Source organism: Bos indicus, chromosome 23 (genome assembly GCF_029378745.1).
Source record: "Bos indicus isolate NIAB-ARS_2022 breed Sahiwal x Tharparkar chromosome 23, NIAB-ARS_B.indTharparkar_mat_pri_1.0, whole genome shotgun sequence".
Taxonomy (NCBI): domain Eukaryota; kingdom Metazoa; phylum Chordata; class Mammalia; order Artiodactyla; family Bovidae; genus Bos; species Bos indicus.
In genome coordinates this window covers 20,920,892-20,941,679 of record NC_091782.1, presented here as the reverse complement: position 1 = coordinate 20,941,679, position 20,788 = coordinate 20,920,892, and the positions used below count along the sequence as shown (strand labels likewise).

General features: G+C 44.8%; 1 protein-coding gene across 2 annotated transcripts in view; it reads left to right on the top strand.

Moving 5' to 3' along the window:
* Positions 1–19,394, top strand: part of RCAN2 (regulator of calcineurin 2) — a 279,170-nt gene extending 259,776 nt beyond the window's left edge. For both annotated transcript variants that reach the window (XM_070778067.1, XM_070778068.1), the window contains one exon: positions 16,810–19,394. In XM_070778067.1, the coding sequence (XP_070634168.1) occupies positions 16,810–16,970 (161 nt within the window). In that variant the 3' untranslated portion in view covers positions 16,971–19,394. The remainder of the gene's footprint in view (positions 1–16,809) is intronic.
* The last annotated feature ends 1,394 nt before the right edge of the window (positions 19,395–20,788 follow it).

Sequence of the window (20,788 nt, the reverse complement as noted above, 5' to 3'; positions counted from 1 at the left end):
CACACTTAGAGGACCTAGGGGGTCACTGCCAACTTGTGTTTCACAGGAGGGGAACCTGAGGCCCCGAGAGGGAAGCAGGAATGACTCGCCAGTGACGGGACCAGGGCCCCACGGCAGTACTCTTCCTATTTCACTCTCTATAAAGGAGGCCCAGGCTAAGTCAGACGTTCAGATCCCAGCTGGCCTCAGGTCCTCTCACTTGGAGCCTGTAATCCAGTAAATTCAAATCATTTCTAATCTAGGGCCATAAAGAAAATTGATTTATAGTTAATGTTCACAGAGCATGATGCAAAAGAAAGACAAGGGCAAGTCTCAGACCACCTCACTGGCTCGTGGAGCTGAGTCCCTGGTCTGAGGCCATGGCCAGGGACCAGTGTAACCTGGGACTGAGAGAGGCAGGAGTGGAGGCAGTGGGATCAGGCCTCAGAAAGGATGCTCACAGAAACTGGTACAGAGGAGCAAGGAAGTAGGAGGAAAATGACCTTAAAGAGACAGAAAAAAAGAGGGCTTCTTTTTAGAATTGTGAATAATTTATCAATAGTGTTAAAAATGCTTGCCTTTTGCCTTAATTTTATGGCTTAACCTGTGACTGTCACCTTCCCTTTGATTGTTGTTGTTCAGTCGCTCAGTCGTTTCCGACTCTTTGCAACCCCATGGCCTACAGCACACAAGGCTTCCATGTCCTTCACTATCTCCTGGAATTTGCTCAGACTCATGTCCATTGAGCCGGTGATGCCATCCAACCATCTCATCCTCTGTCGTTCCCTTCTCCTCCTGCCTTCAATCTTTCCCAGCATCATATCTTTCCCAATGAGTCCACTTTTTGCATCAGGTGGCCAAAGTGTTGGAGCTTCAGCTTCGGCATCAGTCCTTCCAATGAATATTCAGGGTTGATTTCCTTTAGGATGGACTGGGTGGATCTCCTTGCTATCCAAGGGACTCTCAAGAGTCTTAAATTTACTTCACTAAGTAAATCTACCAGCTTTGAAGTACCCTGCTGTGCAGTCAACACAGACATAGGCTCTGTTAATATCCCCATTTTGCAGATCAGACCACTGAGCAGTAGAGGGGTGAGTGCCTTTGCCCAAGGTGACACAGCTGGTTGGAGGCAGAGACAGATGTCCCTGGCTCTTCTGACCACCACTTGGCCCGATCCAATGGCCTCTACTGAGGATCCTGGCTGCCTGGGTGGGCTGTCTGCTCTGAAACAGCCAGAACATTTAGCCCAAATCTGCATTGACAGTCACCTCTAACACCATTGTAACTTCCAGAAAGGCTGACCCAGAGCCTGGTAAGTGTGTAAATGAAGGCCTGTGTGCTGTGTGTGCAAGAGTGAATAAGGAGGGTCTCCTGCTCTTTACAGTTGACTGACACCATGTCCCATAGAACAGCTGCAGTTTGGGTGTCTTCTCTTTCTCTTTTTCTCCATTGTTTGTCAGCAGTTTAAGGTTGTTTCTCTTCATTTCGTTATCCACATGTCCTTTTCCCGTGTCCTTAAGGCTTCTACACTCCACACAGATAACCGATTTATATCCAACAACTGAACTGAAAATCTCACACAGATTCTAGTAGAAGCCTGGGCCTCTGGCCGCCGTTTCAGCTGCAGTGATGAGAGAGCAGGACCACACACCGAGTCCCCCGACCCACACCTCTGCCCCCTCCCCAACCAGGTGCCATGGCCGGGAACTACTTCGGTTTCCTGCCACTTTCCACTAATGCTCACTTCCCCTTCTGGTAATTTTCTATTGTTCATCTTTCTGTCTCCCCTGCTTTTTTGAGGGGAGAATGCATGTTTTATTCATTTTGGTATTCCCAGTGCCTGATAGCAGTTTGCACATAGTAGATGCTCTATAAATACTGAATGAATGAATGAATGAGACCTATTACCCACCACTGCCCACCCCTCCCCCCACCCACAGAGATAATTTCTTCGCTGGCAAACTGTTGCTGTTTTATGGCTTTAGCCAGACTGAGTCAGGCAGCACTAAATTAATGTTTTCTCCACCAAGAGGACTTTTAGCATTTCCATTTAGAAAAAAAAAAAGATTTCGTAAAATTCATTTTTAATCCTTAGGCAGAATCATTTCAGTAACAAATTATAAGTCATTCCACGTTAAGGATGACTACCTTAGTTCCAGGAGTAGAGACATAAATTAGAATGCGAGCAAAGCAACTCAAATGATCAAAGGAATGGAGTTTTGCTTCCTTCCGAGGAGTGACTAATGGTGCTAAATTGGTCCAGCTGAGTGACTGAGAAGGGATGCAGAAATCCAAGGATGCTGAGGAAGAGTCAGTCTAAAGAAAGAGCGTTTCAGAGCAGGGGTCTGGAATCAGATGGCCCTCGGGTCCAGGATCACTGGCAAACCAGCTGGCTTGTGGAAGCTTTGACACGTGTAGCTGCCAATGGAAGGCAACACCGTGTTATTTAGACCCTTTCATGGAGGGTAAATGGGAGAGGGAGGACACAGGTCTTGCCTCAGACAGAAAGGGACAAAACGTCACCTTGTTCTTGAAGAAAGAAACACCAGTGACTCTCTTCCAGAGAGGGACAAGTCCTGCTCCCCAGAGTTCTAAAGAGGCTCTTGAAACAAGCATGGTGGGAACAGTGCAATCACAAAAGGACCGTGATCAAACCCAAGCTTGTGGGTTTCCTTTGAAATCCTTAATGGATTTCGGTGTGAGCCCGGGGCCACCTAACAGTGGGGAAGCATCTCTTTGTTCTGTTTGTGATAGTGAGAATAGGATCATAGTCTGGAAAATAGGAGAGGCACAATTTCAAACATTTTTAACCACTGTCTGCATGACCATATGTTCTGTTTTTCATCCAGAACAGAAAGTAAGTAAAATAGATAAATTAGGGGAAAAAATTTAAACAGAAACAATGGCTAAAACTGATATATGGGGCTTACTGTGTGTCAGGCACTGTTCTAAACACCTTACCATATAGATTATCTCATTTAACGTTCGCAGCGACTCTACAAGAAGGTGTTGTTATTCTCCTCATTTATACAGCTGGGGAACGTGAGGCACAGAATAGCTAAGTAATTTGCCAAAGGCTGCACAGCTGGTAAGTTAAAATATGTCCCTCTGACCCTGGTGAGACACAGAAAGGATCAATGGAGCCAACACCCTTGCCTCAAGGAGTGCAGAGTTTGAACAACCAGGGAGATCTCTTGAAAAACAATATTATTTCTCTAGAAGCAATTCCAGATTGTTGCAAAAGGATATTTAAAAAAATACAGGACAACTTAGACATTTTGTTTCTTTAGAATTCATTTCTCTGCTTATTGGCACTTCCTAAAGCATATGCAGGGCCTTGGCTCTTTAAGGCGAGTTTGATGTTTTCCTCTAATGTCAAGCAGGACGTGTGGATCAGATTCACCATACTCTGTTCTTTTTAAAGGACAGGTCTATATAAAACAGAAGAAGCTTTCTATGCAGATCAAAATTGCAAGAGGAGTATCCCACCAGTCAGAATAGCCATCATCAAGAAGTCTACAAATAGTTAATGCTGGAGAGGGGGTGGAGAAAAGGGAACCCTCCTACGCTGTTGGTGAGAATGTAAATCGGTGCAGCCACTATGGAGAACAGTATGGAGGTTCCTTAAAAAACTAAAAATAGAACTACCGCATGCTCTAGCAATCCCACCCCTAGGCATATATCTGGAAAAGACAAAAACTGTAATTCAGAAAGACACAGGCCTCCAATGTTCATAGCAGCGCTATTTACAATAGCCAAGAAACGGAAGCAATCTAAGTGTCTGTCAACAGATGAACGAATGAAAAAGATGTGGTATAGAGATACAATGGAATATACTCAGCCATAAAAAAGAATGAAATAATGCCATTTATGGCTACATGGATGGACCTAGAGATGATCATACTCAGTATAGTTAGACAGAGAAAGACGAACATTATATGATTTCACTTAATACATGAAATCTAAAAAAAAATGATACAAATGGAATTACAAAAAAGAAACTCACAATGACTCACAGACATTGAAAACAAACTTATGGTTACCAAAAGGGGAAGATTGGAGGAGGGATAAATCAAGAATTTGGGATTAACAGACACACACTCAGTTCAGTTGCTCAGTTGTGTCCGATTTGTTGCACCTCCATGGCCTGCAGCATGCCAGGCTTCCCTGTCCATCACCAGCTCCCGAAGCTTGCTCACACTCATGTCCATCCAGTTGGTGATGCCATCCAACCATCCCATCCTCTTCTCCTCCTGCCTTCAATCTTTCCCATCAACAGGGTCTTTTCCGATGAGTCAGTTCTTCGCATCAGGTTGCCAAAGTATTAGAGTTTAAGCTTCAGCATCAGCCCTTCCAATGAATGTTCAGGACTGATTTCCTTTAGGATTGACTGGTTTGATCTCCTTGCAGTCCAAGGGACTCTCAAGAGTCTTCTCCAACACCACAGTTAAGAAGCATCAAATCTTTGGTGCTCAGCTTTCTCTATAGTCTAACTTTCACATCCATACGTGACTACTGGAAAAACCATAGCCTTCACTAGACGGACCTTTGTTGGCAAAGTAATGTCTCTGCTTTTTAATATGCTGTCTAGGTTGCTCATACCTTTTTTTCCAAGGAACAAGCGTCTTTTAATTTCATGGTGCTGTCACCATCTGCAGTGATTTGGAGCCCAAGAAAATAAAGTCTCTCGCTATTTCCATTTTTCCCTATCTATTTGCCATGTAGTGATGGGACCAGATGCCATGATCTTAGTTTTCTGAATGTTGAGTTTTAAGCCAACTTTTCACTCTCCTCTTTCACTTTCATCAAGAGGCTCTTTAGTTCTTCTTGGCTTTCTGCCATAAGGGTGGTGTCATCTGCATATCTGAGGTTACTGATATTTCTCCTGGCAATCTTGATTCCAGCTTGTGCTTCATCCAGCCTGGCATTTCGCATGATGTACTCTGCATATAAGTTAAATAAGCAGAGTATATGTGTGTAGCAGATATACACTACTAGATATAAAACAGATAAACAGCAATGACTACTTAAAGCACAGTATTACAAGATTCTATAATCAGTATCTTGTAATAAAACCTAAAATGGAAAAGATTCTGAAACAGAATATATATATTTATACACATAAATTAATATAAATAATATATATAAATATATATAAATTAAAATTTATAATAATGTCCCTGGTGAATTTACAGAAGCCCAGAGTGTCCCTGGTGGCTCAAATGGTAACAGACCCACCTGCAATGCATGTGACCAGGGTTCAATCCCTGGGTCAGGAAGATGGGCTGGAGAAGGAAATGGCTATCCATTCCAGTATTCTTGCCTGGACAGAGGAGCCTGGCAGGCTCCAGTCCATGGGGTCGCAAAGGGTCAGACACAACTAAGCGACTAAGCACAGCAGACAGAACATCATTTATCAATGCCCTGGACAAAATAAGATGAGCTTTGTTCTGGTGGAGAATGAATTGGGTATTTTCTTTTGTTTATTTTATAATGCCTATTGTTCCTGACTCCAGAGAGAATATAGTCCTCTGTTCTTTTTGGATGCAAAACAAAACGGGAAAAACAAAACCCAGCCCAGCAAAACAGCTTATCTGCACTCATCAGCAAAATGGCAAATAGAGACGTTCCTGGCACTAGATGGGTGGTCAGTCAGAGGTGGGATGTAAAATGCCAGCCTGTTCTGCTCTCTAGGATGGTTCTGGAAGGTCAAGTTCATTGTCACTGGAAATGCCTGCAGGGAGAGATATGAAAAGTCATTGTCTGGTCCCTTTTTCCCTCCTGCTATTTTTAGCTCTTGTTAGAGAGATCAATTTTAGTTAACTGCAGAGGAGGGCTTAAAATGGTGCTCGAGTTTCAAGTACATTGGCTATATTTAGATTTTTTTTTCCAAATTCTTGTCCATCAAAACATGCTATGGTAAAGCAGTTTTGCTGGTTTGCTGCTCTGTGTACATTGTTTCTCCCCAAAGGGAAAAATAAATGTCATTAATTCATGTCACTTATAAGGAAGAAACATTTTCTATTCCAGGCTCATTGATTCTGAGGTAGAGAAAAATTCCATTTTTAAAATATAGATGAACACCTATATTTGGGGTACCAGTAGCATGACCATTATATAAGCCCCAGTTCTTGTTCAGCAATTGCTGTATTCTGATCACAGACATGGAAAGCAAATAAAACAGCCAGTCCCAGGGCTCCATTTAGTACAGTCTCTGCACGTCACCACCCCTCCATGGGAGGGATGCACATTTGTGAGCCAGGGACATGCATTCCTAATTTTCCGCCTCCTTTGGAAGAATTTTCCCTGGGGGGAAAAATATGTTAAAATGGCTTATCTTGTAAGTATATATTCCACAATTATCCTCAATCATTACTGAGTAGCAATATGAAGTACTTCCTTTTCTTATTTCACAGGTAAAACATGCATGTTGTAGAAAAACAGAAAAGACACAGAACCAAGACTTGGAAGTGGGTGCACATCCATAGTTATTCCCATAGCCAGACCCCTGATCCTGGGAAAGGAGGAACAGGGTGACCACTCCCAGGCCGGGGAACCTCCTGATTCTATGGCCAAGCACAGCGAGAGCACTCTTCTCTCCCCCACGTCTGCACTTTGCTCTCATCCCTGGAGCCCAAGCCCCACTTCACAGACTCCTGGGTTTCTCTTTACCTCCCCACCTTCTCTCTGTGGCTCCTTCGGTCCCTCACCTACCCCCAGGGTTCCACTCCTTTGTCCCAACCACTGATTCAGGGCCTCCGTCTGTGGTCCTCAGGAAGTGCCTCCAGGTCCTAAATGACTCAGGAGGGAATGAAGGTAAATGGCCCCTTAATCTAGTCTTAGAGGAAAACCCAAAGAAGATAAGCAAACTTTCCTTTTTTTTAACTGAAAGATAGTTAATTTCCAGTATTAATTTCAGGAGAATAGCATAATGACTCAGTTTTTTTTATAGATTACACTCCATTAAAAGTTATTACAAAATAATGGCCATAATTCCCTGTGCGGTTCAATATATCCTCGTGTGCACGCTAAGTTGCTTCAGTCATCTCCAACCCTGTGTATCCCTGTCGACCATAGCCCGCCAGGCTCCTCTGTCCATGGGATTCTTCAGGCAAGAAAACTGGAGTAGGTTGCCATTCCCTCCTACAGGGGATCTTCCCAACCCAGGGATCGAACCTGCATCTCTTGGCAGGCTGGTTCTCTACCACTAGCACCACCTGGGAAGAACCTCAGTATATCCCAATTTCTTATATATTTTATGCATGTGGTTTGCACCTCTGATTCCCCTACCCCTAGATTGCGCCGCCTTCCTTCTCCCCACTGGAAACCACTGGTTTGTTCCCAGTATCAGTGAGTCAGTTTCTGTTTTGCTACACATTGTAAATGTATTTATTGCTTTATACATTCGTTTTTTCTTTACGATTCCACATATAAATGATATCATATAGTATTTGTCTTTGACATTTTACTAAGCATAATATTGTCTCTGCCATTGCTCTAAATGGCAGAATTGTTCTATTTTATGGCTGAGTAATATTCACATATATATATGTATATACATAGCAGCTGCATCTTTTTTATCTGTTGATGGGCATTTGGGTTGCTTCCGCATCTTGTCTACTGTAAATAATGCTGTGTGAACACTGGGGGTTCGTGTGTCTTTTTGAACTAGTGTTTTTATTTTTTCTCAATAAATATCCAGGAGTGGAATTGCTGGATCTTATAATAGTCCTATTTTTAGTTTTTTAAGGATCCTCCAAACTTCCACTGTTTTCCATAGTGGATGCACCAATAATGAACAAAGATTCCCTTTTCTTCACATCCTCACCAACATTTGTTATTTGCAAGACCTTTTGATGATAGCCATTTTAGTGTGAGGCAAACTTTCTTTTACTGAAATGGAGCACCTCTGAGACCAAAACCATGGAATCGTTCCCCCTCTCTACCCTCACTTCCCTCTCCCTCCCTTCACCCCTCCTCCGTCTTAGCAAAGACCACTTCTGTTCTCCTACCTTGAGAAGAGGCAGGCCTGAGGGTGGGGGTGGGTAAGGGAAAAGACCTCACATCTCTCATGTCAATATCTTTTCTTGCTGCTGCTAAGTCGCTTCAGTCGTGTCCAACTCTGTATGACCCTGTAGACGGCAGCCCACCAGGCTCCCCCGTCCCTGGGATCCTCCAGGCAAGAACACTGGAGTGGGTTGCCATTTCCTGCTCCAATGCATGAAAGTGAAAAGTGAAAGTGAAGTCATTCAGTCAAGTCCGACTCTTAGCGACCCCATGGACTGCAGCCCACCAGGCTCCTCCGCCCATGGGACTTTCCAGACACGAGTACTGGAGTGGGTTGCCATTGCCTTCTTTTCCTAACATGCACTTATTCCAGACCCGTTGAGGCAGGGAGATCCATGTGCAGCCCTGATGTCTCTTCTATGCCCTTCTGAACTCATCCCTAAACATCACAGGCAATGTCATGCTTTGCCATTCAGTGGACCTCCATTGGAGTCCTACCGCCACCACTTATGTGGGGACCTGGAGCAATTTGCTTCCCCCTCTGCACCTCTCTTTTTTTAATAAATGGTGATAATTTGACAAATTGCAAGCACATCATGCACATGGAATAAGTCGTACTTGAAAAGGATGTAGCCCAGTGCCTGATACGTAGACACTATCAAATTCATGGTGGATGCCATGGTCATTCTTCTCTGAGCAGTATTGTTTAGCAGGGCGTCCTCAGAGATTTCTGGTTTCCTCCGCCTGTGCGTGAATTAAGGTATGTACAACACTTGAAACAGAGTCTACCGGGCAGGAAGAACCAGTTGCGTGTCCTTGCTGGTGGTGGTGGCTGTTCACATGCACTTGTTCTCGGGACTGCCAGTGAAATACTGGACTTGGTCTATGCTTTGCCTTATACCCTCTGCCCCCAGGCTGAGGGCATTCTTTGACCAAAGCTGCTAGAGATCGAATTGCTCTCCGGTGATTAGTCCTGCCCGGGTCTGCCTACAGCAGTGTTCTCCCAAACTTAAGTATGAGCCCATGGAACCAGAAAGGAATCCAAAAAAATTTCTGCATAGGACTTCTCTCTCTGAAATTTCTCCTCCCTAGATTATTTTTTTTTAAAGCCCAAATCCCTCTTTCCACTTCTACTTAGAAAAGTGTTTCTTCACTCTCAGACTGATCTCTTGAAGAGATGACTAGCAAATAGCTGTAATTTGATTTGATTTTGTTTTGGCTATATCCCAGAGCTGTCGGATCTCAGTTTCCCGACTTGGGTTAGAACCTTTGCAACCTGGGCAGTGAAAAGGGTGAATTCTCACCGCTAGATCACCAGGGAATTCCCACAGCTGTGAGTTTTTAAAGTTTCAGTAAATCCCTCTGCCCTGGGTCGTGTCCTCTTTGATTTTGTCAAAACTTCCCTAGTGGATCTGTGGTTAAGAGTCTGAACTTCCACTGCAGGGGGTGCCAGTTTCATCCCTGGTTGAGGAACTAAGATCCTGCATGCCTCGTGGCACAGCCAAAAAAAGACAAAACGTAGTATGTAGCTGTCAGTCAGGCTCCAACACGAAAAGAGGCATTTTCCTTGCTTTAGGATGATAGTTAAACCTCAGGATGTGAGTTTGAATCCAGCCTCCACCTTTTATTAGCTGTGTGACTTTGAGCAACTTTCTTAACCTCTCTGTGTCTTGGCTTCCTCAACCATAAAATCAAATTGTTGCAATCATCAAATGAGATAATCCATGTGAATCTACATATCCAGCCCTGGACATAGTATACGCTTAGTGTGTGTTACCTGCTTACTGTCACTTGACTTTCAAGCCATATCTCAGTCTACTGAAATGTAAGTGCCTAAGCTCCTAGCTCAGTGTTTCTCAATGTGATATTTTGGAACAGACAGTCCTACACATTGAGTAAACATTTACTCACATTTACTACACAAATGTGTAGAAAACTACACATTTAGCATCTTTGGGCCTCACCTATTAAATGCCAGTATCCACACTCTACCCAGGCCCTATAACAGTCAAAAAAGAAAAATCCCCTTCACATTTCCAGACACTTCTGAGAGTGTGGCATACTTGATTGAGAAGCACACTATTTGCACCATGGTAGTATTTATCAGTGAAAGTCTCTCAGTCATGTCTGACTCTTTGCAACCCCATGGACTATAGCCAGCCAGGCTCTTCTGTCCATGGAATTCTCCAGACTCCTGGACTGGGTAGCCATTCCTAACCACTGGATCACCAGAGAGTCCCCTGGGTTTCACTATTAAGGAGCCCTCCATGACTGTCACTCAGCTCAGCCACCTTCTCAGCTTTAGCCTTTCATCAGAAACGAAGCTGGCATTATTTGTCTCATCTCCCTTATTTCTTATCTAACCCTCAGTGAGTTGTGAAGCAAACAGGGAAGAAGCAGGTGCCAGTTATTCGTCTAGACTGAATTTTAAGAATGGATGATGGCTTATCAAGGGGAATGCCAAGAGCATTTGCAGCGGGACCCTTGGACGCACAGCTAGGCTGTGCTGGGTGCTCAGTGGCACACTGCAGCCTGGATTAAAAGCTATTCATATTTGATTAAGAAGAAAACAGAAAATTCCAGGAGTAAAATCATTTCAGGCGTAAAATCATTCCAGGCTTGCTCAGGCTGAAGAGACACTGCAAGCCCTCACCCCCTAATATTTTATTAATTGTAAATTTGGGACTAAAAATAACTGCATGTACTGGGCATACATGCAGTTATTTTTAGTCCCATACAGTTTCTTTGTATTCTGTAGCTGGAGGAGAGGTATGTCCAGGTGCAAGCATGGCAGTCCTACAGCCAATGGGCCCAGGTCCCAGGCCTGTCTCAGCTGGAGCGGGGCCAGGCACCTCTACCTCCACAGTTGACCAGGGAGGGATGATCCAGGGCTTGTGGGCCTCCCCTCCCTGCCACATGCTATCAAGTCCCAACCTAACACTTGAAAGGAAGGGTAATCCAAATGTGAACCCTTTCAAACACATTTCAAATCATGCTGTACCCTTCCCTCAATCTCTGTGTTCAACCCCTCAACAGGCAGCCTGTGAAAAGTCCATTTTATTTATCCCATAGGTCAGGATAGGACCATGCCTGCTACTTCCTCTTGAAAAAAAAATTTTTTTACAATAAAAAAATTATTAGGGGATGAGGGCTTGCAGTGTCTCTTCAGCCTGTCTGACTCTTTGCGGCCCCATGGACTGTGGCCCACCAGGCTCCTCTGTCCATGGGAATTTCCAGGCAAGAATGCTGGAGTAGATTCCCATTTCCAATCCACTTCCAATCCAGGGGATCTTCCTGACTCAGGGATCGAACCCACATCTCTTGTGTCTCCTGCATTGACAGGCAGATTCTTTACCACTGTACCACCTGGGAATCTCAAAGTTACCATAAGACATGAAAATTAACTCAGTCTATAATTTATAGCCCTTTTATTTTTATAATGTATTAAGTGTTGTCTTCAAAGAAGACTCACCAGCAAGGAAGCCCTACCTAGAATAACTAGCAACTGGCAAAAAACAAAAGAGACAAGATACAGAAGGAATAAGTAGTCCAACTTTAGCTAGAGAACAAATATTCACTAAAAACATGAGTTGCCATAAAAGAATATTAAGTTAAAACTAAGCTCTGTTTCAGTAGGTTTTTTGTAGAATCTGAAAACAGTAGAATCGTGAGAGGCAGAACTGGAGAGGAGTTATGAGCACCTTCCTTGAAGTCAGGCAGACCTGACCTTGAACCTGACTTTGCCATTCATAACCTGCGTGATCTCAGTGTCCTCCCATATCATTGAGACCTTATGAAACCCCCGTTACAGACCTGTTGTAATTAAATACCCAATTTGTGTGAAGTCCTGAGACCTGCGATCTGGCATTCACGAAGGGCTCAGTGAGTAGCTGCTGCTGTGTTTCGGGCAGATGGCAAGTGTCTGCGACACCTCCTGTGTCCTGGCACTGAGAACACACAGAAAATAGGACAAATACCTGCCCTATTCCAATAGTTTTCAGCTTAGCTGAAAAAATTAAAACTTAGCTACATCTGTTTTCAGCAATGCCCAAGCCCATGACAGTTCCGAAGACCTGGATGAGAATTTAACGTGTGACCACGTGCCAAAGGATTTTGCATTTGCTTGCTGGTAATTCACAGAGTATGAATTTCACAGGGGCGGAAGGTAGAAAACTCTGATCTGTGCCTTTTCTGTGAGCTTCTGGCCCTGGCTTTCCACCCATGGGGAAAGGACACTTTGAATACAGACTAGAAGAGATAAGGGTGTGAAGGGCAAGCCTTGGCTTGTCCTTGAAAAGACATGCTGGTCTGCTTGGCGATCCCATGGGTCCCTTGTCACCTCCTGAACCCCGTGGGTCCCCAAGTAGGGTGACGGCACTGACATAAGCTTTTGTGGTAGAATAATTAGCTGAAGCCCAAAGGGAGAAAAAGGCCCAAAACAGAACAATTCAATCCAGCAAGACCAAAGCTATGTCTTTTTATGCTGTGGACTCTCAGCAGCTGTTGGGCTTTGCTGGATTTTGATAGTAAGAAAGTTTCCAAAAATAGAACAGAGAAATGTCAGCGTTAATGGGGTCACAGCAGTGAAACATCTCTACTGCCAAGCATTCTGACTTTGTTAACTCAACGTGAAGTTGCCCTGCACAGGGTGTCTGCTTCTGCCTGATCCCCATCCCGAGTGTGGCCCCAGCATATTGAGCCCAAGAAGTAAGCATTTCCTTTTGAATGGATAAATGCATTGCAACTAGAGGTGTCTCTAAGGGAATGTTCTTTATCCAAGCCAGGGCAAAGAAAGGGTTTCATCAGTACTTTCATTATGTATATTTTACTACTATTTTTCTTTTTTTTTTGTCTGAAAGCTAGCTTTTTTTCCAACAGATGAGGCAAGGGGCAGCGTCTGGTCAGTCCCCTGGCCGGGGTCCCTGCTGTCACCACCTCACCCCCTGGTCCCATGGTCTCCATCTGCCATGGCAGATCATTTTTTTGTCATCTATTCATAGAGGATGAAAGGCTTCCACCCATTCATCCTTGTATCCACCCAACAGGGCAAGGGATGAGACCACAGCAGCCACTAGTATCTCTGTGAAAGGCACTGCTTCTCTAAATGTGAGATCGTTGGAGAAATCCTGTGTAGAAAAACAAGAACCACCTCATCTGATTGCTGAGAAATTATGTCTTTCTCTGTCTCTTGTCTGAAGCTGTCTCTCATTCAGATTTGCAAAGTGTCCTGGTGCAGGGGGGTGTCAGGATAAAATGGTAGAAACCCTGGGAACGCTGACCTTCATCCCTGTCCACAGGATTTTGCTGTTCTCCCAGAAACAAAGATGAGACGCCAAAGATGAATGGGTGCTGGTGGCTGGGAGGGGCTGCAGAGCTGAGCTGGGATGACTTCTTCTCCCTTCTGCACCCTCAGCATCCCTCGCTCTGTTACCCTCTCCCCTCACTGTTATCATTTTCCAACAAAAAATTAGGATGCAGAATGGAAGAAGGGAGGGGGAAGCTATTTGCACACCAGCATCCTCACAGGGCCGCAGCCCCCTGCCTGTCACACCAAACCATATAGGAATGGCTCCTGACCCGCTGAAACACAGAGAAGCACCCGGGGGTGCTGGGTACCAAAGTGGATGCCGCTGCACCCAAGTTGCAGGTCTGCATCCTCATGCTGGTTAACTCTGTTTCCAGCAAACAACCCAGTAGACTGTCAGGTGTTTGAAAACCGCTATTCAAAGGAGCCACCACCCAGGTCTGCCCACCTGTCACCCAGAGCCTCTCCTGCAGCTCTCAGGGGGAGCTGGCTGCACTGAGCTTCCACTCCTTTAAAGCAGTGCCTCCTTAGCAACTTCTGCGGTGGTTCTTCTCCCCTGGGATTTTGATAAAAATGACAAGCTGTTAAAAGAGGATGGAACAAAAACAATTAAATGATCTGTGAGCAGCATCAGTGTGTAGAGCACAGCTACAAGTACATGTAGAATACTAACTTTACTGTCGATTACAGGGACGTTAGCAGACTGTCCATCCCTGTTCTCCAGTGGGGGAGCAAAGCCTCGCAGGAGTAACCCACACAGATATCTCCTTCTAGTTCTGTTCCTGTCCCCTGTTTTTGTCACTCTCCTCTCCTGAATCTAAACTGGCCCCATCATCTCCCTGTATCAGAGATGTCAACCTCATTGATGCAACTCTTTCTACCTACAGTTTCACCCAATCTTGACTCTAAGTTATGAGTCTTTATGAGCTGTATTTCTGTGGCTTGGGCTAGTTCTCACCCACTTAGCTGCTTGCCAAGTTCCAGGGAAGTGCCAGAAGTGTCGCACTTCATTTTTGTGAAATGCCCGGTGCCTTTACCTAGGATGTCGGTGGGCAGGGGAGTCCAATTAAGACTTCTCTGAATCTTATCAGAGAGGGAACGCTCTTAGCAGGGTCTGGCTGTATTCATTCGCTAGGGCTGCTATAACTGGACCACAAACCAAGCGGCTTACACAAGAGCAGTGTGTTGCCTCAGGTTCTAGTGGGTAGGAGTCTGAGATCAAGGTGTCGACGGGGCCACGCTCCCTCTGAAGGTGCTGGAGAAGGATCTGGTCAGGCTTCTCCTGTAGCTTCTCGTCATTCCACAGATGACAGCAACACAACTCCGGTCTTCACAAGGAGTTCTCCTTGGATGAGGCAGGCATCCTAACTTCCCCGTTTTATATGAACACCGGTCATTTTGAAGTAGGGCCCACCTTCATGGCCTCATTTTAACTTAGTCGTCAGCAAAGACTCTATTTCCCAATAAGATCGCAGTTGGGGGCTAGGACTGCAGCATCTTTGGAGGGGTGGGACACAGTTGAACCCATCCAGCAGCTGACTCTGAACACTTACATCGTTCCCAGCATCACCTTGATGCTTGTGGCATTATCAGCGCTGCTCGTTCCCTAATGTCAGCACAAAATTTAAAACTATGCCTTGTAAGCATTTGCTGTTTTCACCATCGATGCTCACCAAGGTGTGCACAGAAGCACGGACGTGCTACCCTTCTGGCCGTCCACAAGGGCACTGTCCACTGCAGACCGAGGCTGACAGGCCAGATACCTGGATTGGGCGGTGTCTGGCTTTGATCCTAGAGGGAGGGTGGGACTTTGGAAACTGGGTGCTGCTGCTGCTAAGTCGCTTCAGTTGTGTCGGACTCTGTGTGACCCCAGAGACGGCAACCCACCAGGCTCCCCTGTCCCTGGGATTCTCCAGGCAAGAACACTGGAGTGGGTTGCCATTTCCTTCTCCAATGCATGAAAGTGAAAAGGGAAAGTGAAGTCGCTCTGTCGTGCCTGACTCTTAGCGAACCCATGGACTGCAGCCTACCAGGCTCCTCCGTCCATGGGGTTTTCCAGGCAAGAGTACTGGAGTGGGTTGCCATTGCCTTCTCTGGAAACTGGGTGAGACTATAGCAAATAAAGGGCTTCCCAGGTGGCGCTAGTGGTAAAGAACCTGCCTGCCAATGCAGGGGATGCAAGAGGCACGGGTTCGATTCCTGGGTTGGGAAGATCCCCTGGGGAAGGGAATGGGAATCCACTCCAGTATTCTTGCTTGGAGAATCCCATGAAAGAGGAGCCTGGAGGACTACAGTCCATAGGGTAGCAAAGAGTTGGACATGAATGAAGCAACTTAGCATGCATGCATAGCAAATAAAAGTAGCTGGTTGGATGGGTATAAAAACATGGCTGTCATGACTGATGGGAGATGATGCAGTCTTTTGTCCTAGAGTCTAAGAAATGATGACTTGATCCAGTGATATCTGGAGAGCCACTGACCCGGTGGGTGTCTGGGAGACATTGCTTCTAGGTGTTTCCTGTTCGTGAAGGATGGGAAAGGAAGGATAGGATGTCGGAAGAAGATTCAGAAAAGTGTGTCAGCAGTTAAGCTGAGAAGTTAAGAGCATGCAGATTGAGAAGGTCCTCTGTGCCTGTCCCCTTCTGGACGCCTTCTGCTTGTCTTTAGACCCAGGTCAGCTGTCGCCTGCATGGGGAAGCCTTTCAGAGTTCCTTGCGCCTCGCAACTTGGTGCCCTTGGCTTGTATGGCCACCCTGGCACTTCCCATTGCATTTTGTGCCGCTTTGTCTCCACACGCCATCACTGCACCGTGCTCTTGTGAAAGACGCCAATGGTTTTGACCATGTCTTGTGATTAGCAATGGGTCAGACCATGGGAGATGCTCACTAGATACTTCCTGAAAGGAAACAGATACAGACAGGAAGTAGTCGGCTGCTAGTGAAGTGATTACAAGAGGAGCCAGTCAAAAATAGACCGATAGACTCTTGGAACAGGAAGGGCCTTGACTATCATCTAATAACCCCATTACCCAGTAAGCATGGCAAATCCAAGATGAGTGGGGATCCTACCTTACTCCAGCCTGGGGCAGCTCTTACCATAGGAAATTGTCCAGAAGGAGGAGAACTTGGAGAACCTTCTCTGAAAGATGAAGGAGTGAAGTGATGGGTTCAAGGTTAGCTGTTAGCAGCCATGCTGGGAAATAGAAGAGAAATGGGTAACTTACAGCCGGGCCCACTGAGTCATCGCCCCAACCCTTCAGACTGTTGTTATTACCATTTTGAAGTTTACAGCTGTGGAGGCTGAGGCTTAGAGAGGTGAGGGGGCCTGCCCGGGGCTGTATAGGTGACAGAAGGTAGGCTTGAGATGGAGACAGATCCATCTCATTCCACTTTCTGACACCATCTCACAGCATCTCTAGAGATATGTTAAAATGCCCCCTCGCTTCCTAAACAAACTTCACCAAATAACCGGTTTAGAATTCCCTCCCGCCTTCTCACCCCCGTTCCCCTTGCTTTTCAGGAGAGAAGTATGAGCTGCACGCAGGGACCGAATCCACCCCCAGTGTCGTCGTGCACGTGTGCGACAGTGACATCGAGGAGGAAGAGGATCCAAAGACATCCCCGAAGCCAAAAATCATCCAGACCCGACGTCCCGGCCCGCCGCCCTCCGTGTCCAACTGAGCTCACCACTCCGCCTCCAAGAAAATATCTGTCTACTCTTTACCATGCTTCTTTTTTTTTTTCCTCCCTGTTGTTTGTTTGTCGAAAAAAAAAAATAATTGCCTTTAAATCCCTGGGTGTTTGGTTGTTTGAAATTCCTTCGTTGTAATCAAGCCTCTCGGACAAAAGGGCTAGGAAAAGGTGATAAGTTTCCTGATCATATCATACCCACAGAGTATAATCCATTATTTAGGAGGTTCTAGGGGGAAAAAAAAAAAGTAGTATTTTCTTATTAAATGGTCAGCACAGCCTATATACCTTCATGCTCTCATGTGGATCCAAGCCGGAGACATCAGTGACAAATAGCTCCTGTGTTGTTTGTGAACCGTTCCAGTCCCAGTCCTGACGTGTGTGCGTTGTTTTTTCTTCCTGGCCCCTTAAGTAGGACCATAAATAAACTTGACTTTGATTGCATGAGATTTCCCTATCTGGTCTCCCCAGTCCTCTGCATCCCAACATTCCCAGGACATGCATGATCACCAGCATTTATTTTTGTGATTTGAGGATATACTATAAGTCACCAATTGTCAGCATCCAGTCATGTCCTATCTAGGTTAGCAAAATTATCAGCATCCTCCAGCTTAACAAGTCTGGGTAAATGTCACTCTTTGGAGTCAAAGACTTCATAGCTCTGTGAAAATTCCTGAAGGAAAAACTGAGCTTGGCCCCAAAGATAACTCTCAGTAGATTTTGAACATGATTCCCTTGTCAATCTTTCCCAACCTCCTTGGGGAGGCTTGTCCAGGGTAACAGAGACCGATTTCAGACAAACCTATTTATTACAAAAATTCTCATGGTGTCTGAACGATTGTTTTTTTTTTTTTTTTCCTTCTCTTTGTATATTTGTACAAATGTTTCTGCTGTGCTTTTAAAAATCTGGATGTTTTTTATTTAGCAATTCTTCAGCCATTAGCTGCTTTAAAACATATGTGCATTGCTTATGAATGCATTCATATACTAATACAGGTAATCTGATAATATTACACTCTACTATGTATAACGCTGAATTTTGAAAGGGCACAAAACTTCTCTTGCCAATATATAAACAGTTAGCCAACATCTTTGCTATCAAGACCAGTTGTTTTTAAATAAAGTGAAGAAGCAAGTGTCGGCTGCAGGCAGTTGGAATACAGCTAAATCAACGTAGCAACTGCTGAGCATGTTCAAAAGGAAAGATGGATCCAGAAACGTGTGTGCAGGTCCTACTCACGCAATGCTCATATTGCTCAAAAACCTATTTGTTTTTGTTACATGTGATTTTTCTATTTCTCTAGCCCAAAGTGCATTACAGAAGATACACCTATAGAACCATTACCTTCTGCTCAATGTGCCAGGCCTCATCTACTCCTGTACGTTCAGTGACTTTCTTTAGATGCAAATGTCAATTACAACGGAGTGGGGAAATGCTGTCATTACCCAAGCCTCAGAAAAACACACGAGAACAATAACACAGCCACCTGATGGAAGGATTGTTGTGGTTTTTGACTAAGGTGTATGTTAGTTTCATCAGAAACTGAAAACATTAGACTGATTACTCAGAAATAAAAGTCCGTTTTACTGTGAATATAGCAATATAGTACTGGACACAGTACAGGTGAAACTGAGGACAGCGCTGCTTGTAAAATCCTGAGTTTCCATAAGAAAAACGAAGGCTCCTTTGAAAAATAAAATCTGAGGAGTATATAATAAGCAAATGCTTTGACTTTCCTTTGCTGTGGAGGTTTTTGGTTTTTCATGGACAAATAAAAAGAGTAGACCTAATAGTGGAGAATGCTGCCCTCTAGTGGAGCGAGCTGAGAACTACAGGCGTCAGCCATTTTTATGCTGACTCTTCTCAATCGTTTGTGGGTTCTTTGACTTTTTAAACAACTCAGAATTTTCAGAAAAAGGCAGATTCTAGAGAAATCCGGATGAGAGAAACTATTTGGAAATGACTTTTCAGTGTTTCAAAACAGTTCCATCAGACGTTTCCAACCAAATTTAGTCAAAGTTGAAATGACAATTGTGTGTCATCAAAAAATAAAAACTCAGTGGAGTGTATGACCCAGGTGGTTAGTCTTGGCCACACTTAACTGCAAAATGTCGATGTTAATCTATCTCAGATCAAGTAATTCTCTCATGAGATTGGGTTTGGGGAGGTGGAGAGAGGTACATATCCCAGGAGATGGGGAGGAAACAGACAAGACTTCCCTCCAAGCATCGTGAAAGTCAGAATTGCCTCAGTATCCCCCTGACCCACAGGATGCAAGCCTCTTCAGCACTATTTTAAGTTTGAAAAGTTTAACTGTGGAGGGGGAGGGGGAGATTCCCACCAACTGAATCATTTGTGCACGTGTATAGCTCAAAGAGCTTAGATTTCAAATATAACTGGTGAATGACTCTGTCCATGTAGTGTAATTTCTGTGTTGTCTGCCTGAATTGGATCTATCTGATGGTTATTGTGGAAGAGGGAGACTCAGTCTATAGTCTTCCCAAGACGTTATCAAGAGATGAAATGAACTCAGCTCTTCCTGAAAGGGAGCAGGGAGGGGGCGAGGGGATAGGGGAGTGGGCAGAGCTGGTTGGCAACATGGCATGAAGGAAGAGGAATTTGAAGGGGTGGGTTGGGCTCTGATAAGGGGTCTGGGAGACACCCCTGTTTATTGTCATAGTTCAGCCAGCTTGATCCTAAGTGTACACAGACTCTTTTAACATAATCCCCACTCTACTCTTTTCTTTAAAATGCTGTCATAGACCTGAAAGTGAAAGTCACACAGTCATGTCAGACTCTTTGCGACTCCATGGACTATACATAGGATTTTCCATAGAATTCTCCAGGCCAGAATACTGGAGTGGGTAGTCTTTCCCTTCTCCAAGGGATCTTCCCAACCCAGGGATCAAACCCAGGCCTCCCACATTGCAGTCAGATTCTTTACCTGCTGACCCACCAGGGGAGCCAGTAATAGACCTGAAGCAGGCAAAAATATACCACATGGAACACACCAAGCACTATCATAAAATAAAATACGGGCACATCTCCTTTATGAGGATTAAAATCATCTGTTTATCAAATTATACCATTAGAGTGAAAAGGAAAGCCTCAGAGTGGGGGAAGATAATTGTATTAATATTACCTATAATTGTTAAATAACTCACATCCAAAATGTAAAGAGAACTCCTACAAATCACTTAAGAAAAGAGACAGCTCATTTGGTAAGAATGGTTAAGCTGCTTGAATAGGTACTCTAAGTAAAGAGGCAATTCATACATACACTGTACCCCTGACGTATCCCTACAGGCCTTAAACACTGAAATGTATTCAACATCAATTTTCATCAGAGAAGGACCAGTCAGACCCTCAAAGAGGCACACTACACACCTATCAAAATTAGGACTGAGGAAACACGAAGTCACGGTGTCAGTCAAGGCAGAGTATAACTGGTACCACCACCTTGGAGTACTGTTCAGTAATAGTTACCAAGGCTAAACACAGACTGATCCGGGAGGGGTTCCACTCCAGGACAGACACTCAGCAGATCTGAGTTTTCACACCCACCAACGGACTCATGTTCATGCAAATTCATGTGCCCGACATGCAGTGAGGCCAAACAGACTGAAACGTCGGAATCTAGAGCAGAGTAAGATGCCATGCAGGCCGTGCGAGAAGAAGTAGCTCACACCTAAAAGGCTTTGAGCTCCCTGAAGGGTTTTGGCAAAGCACCTTTAAAAGCCAGGTGAGATACTGAGAATGAACTTAGAGTTGCCAGGGAGGAAGTATGGGGGAAAGAGATAGGGAGTTT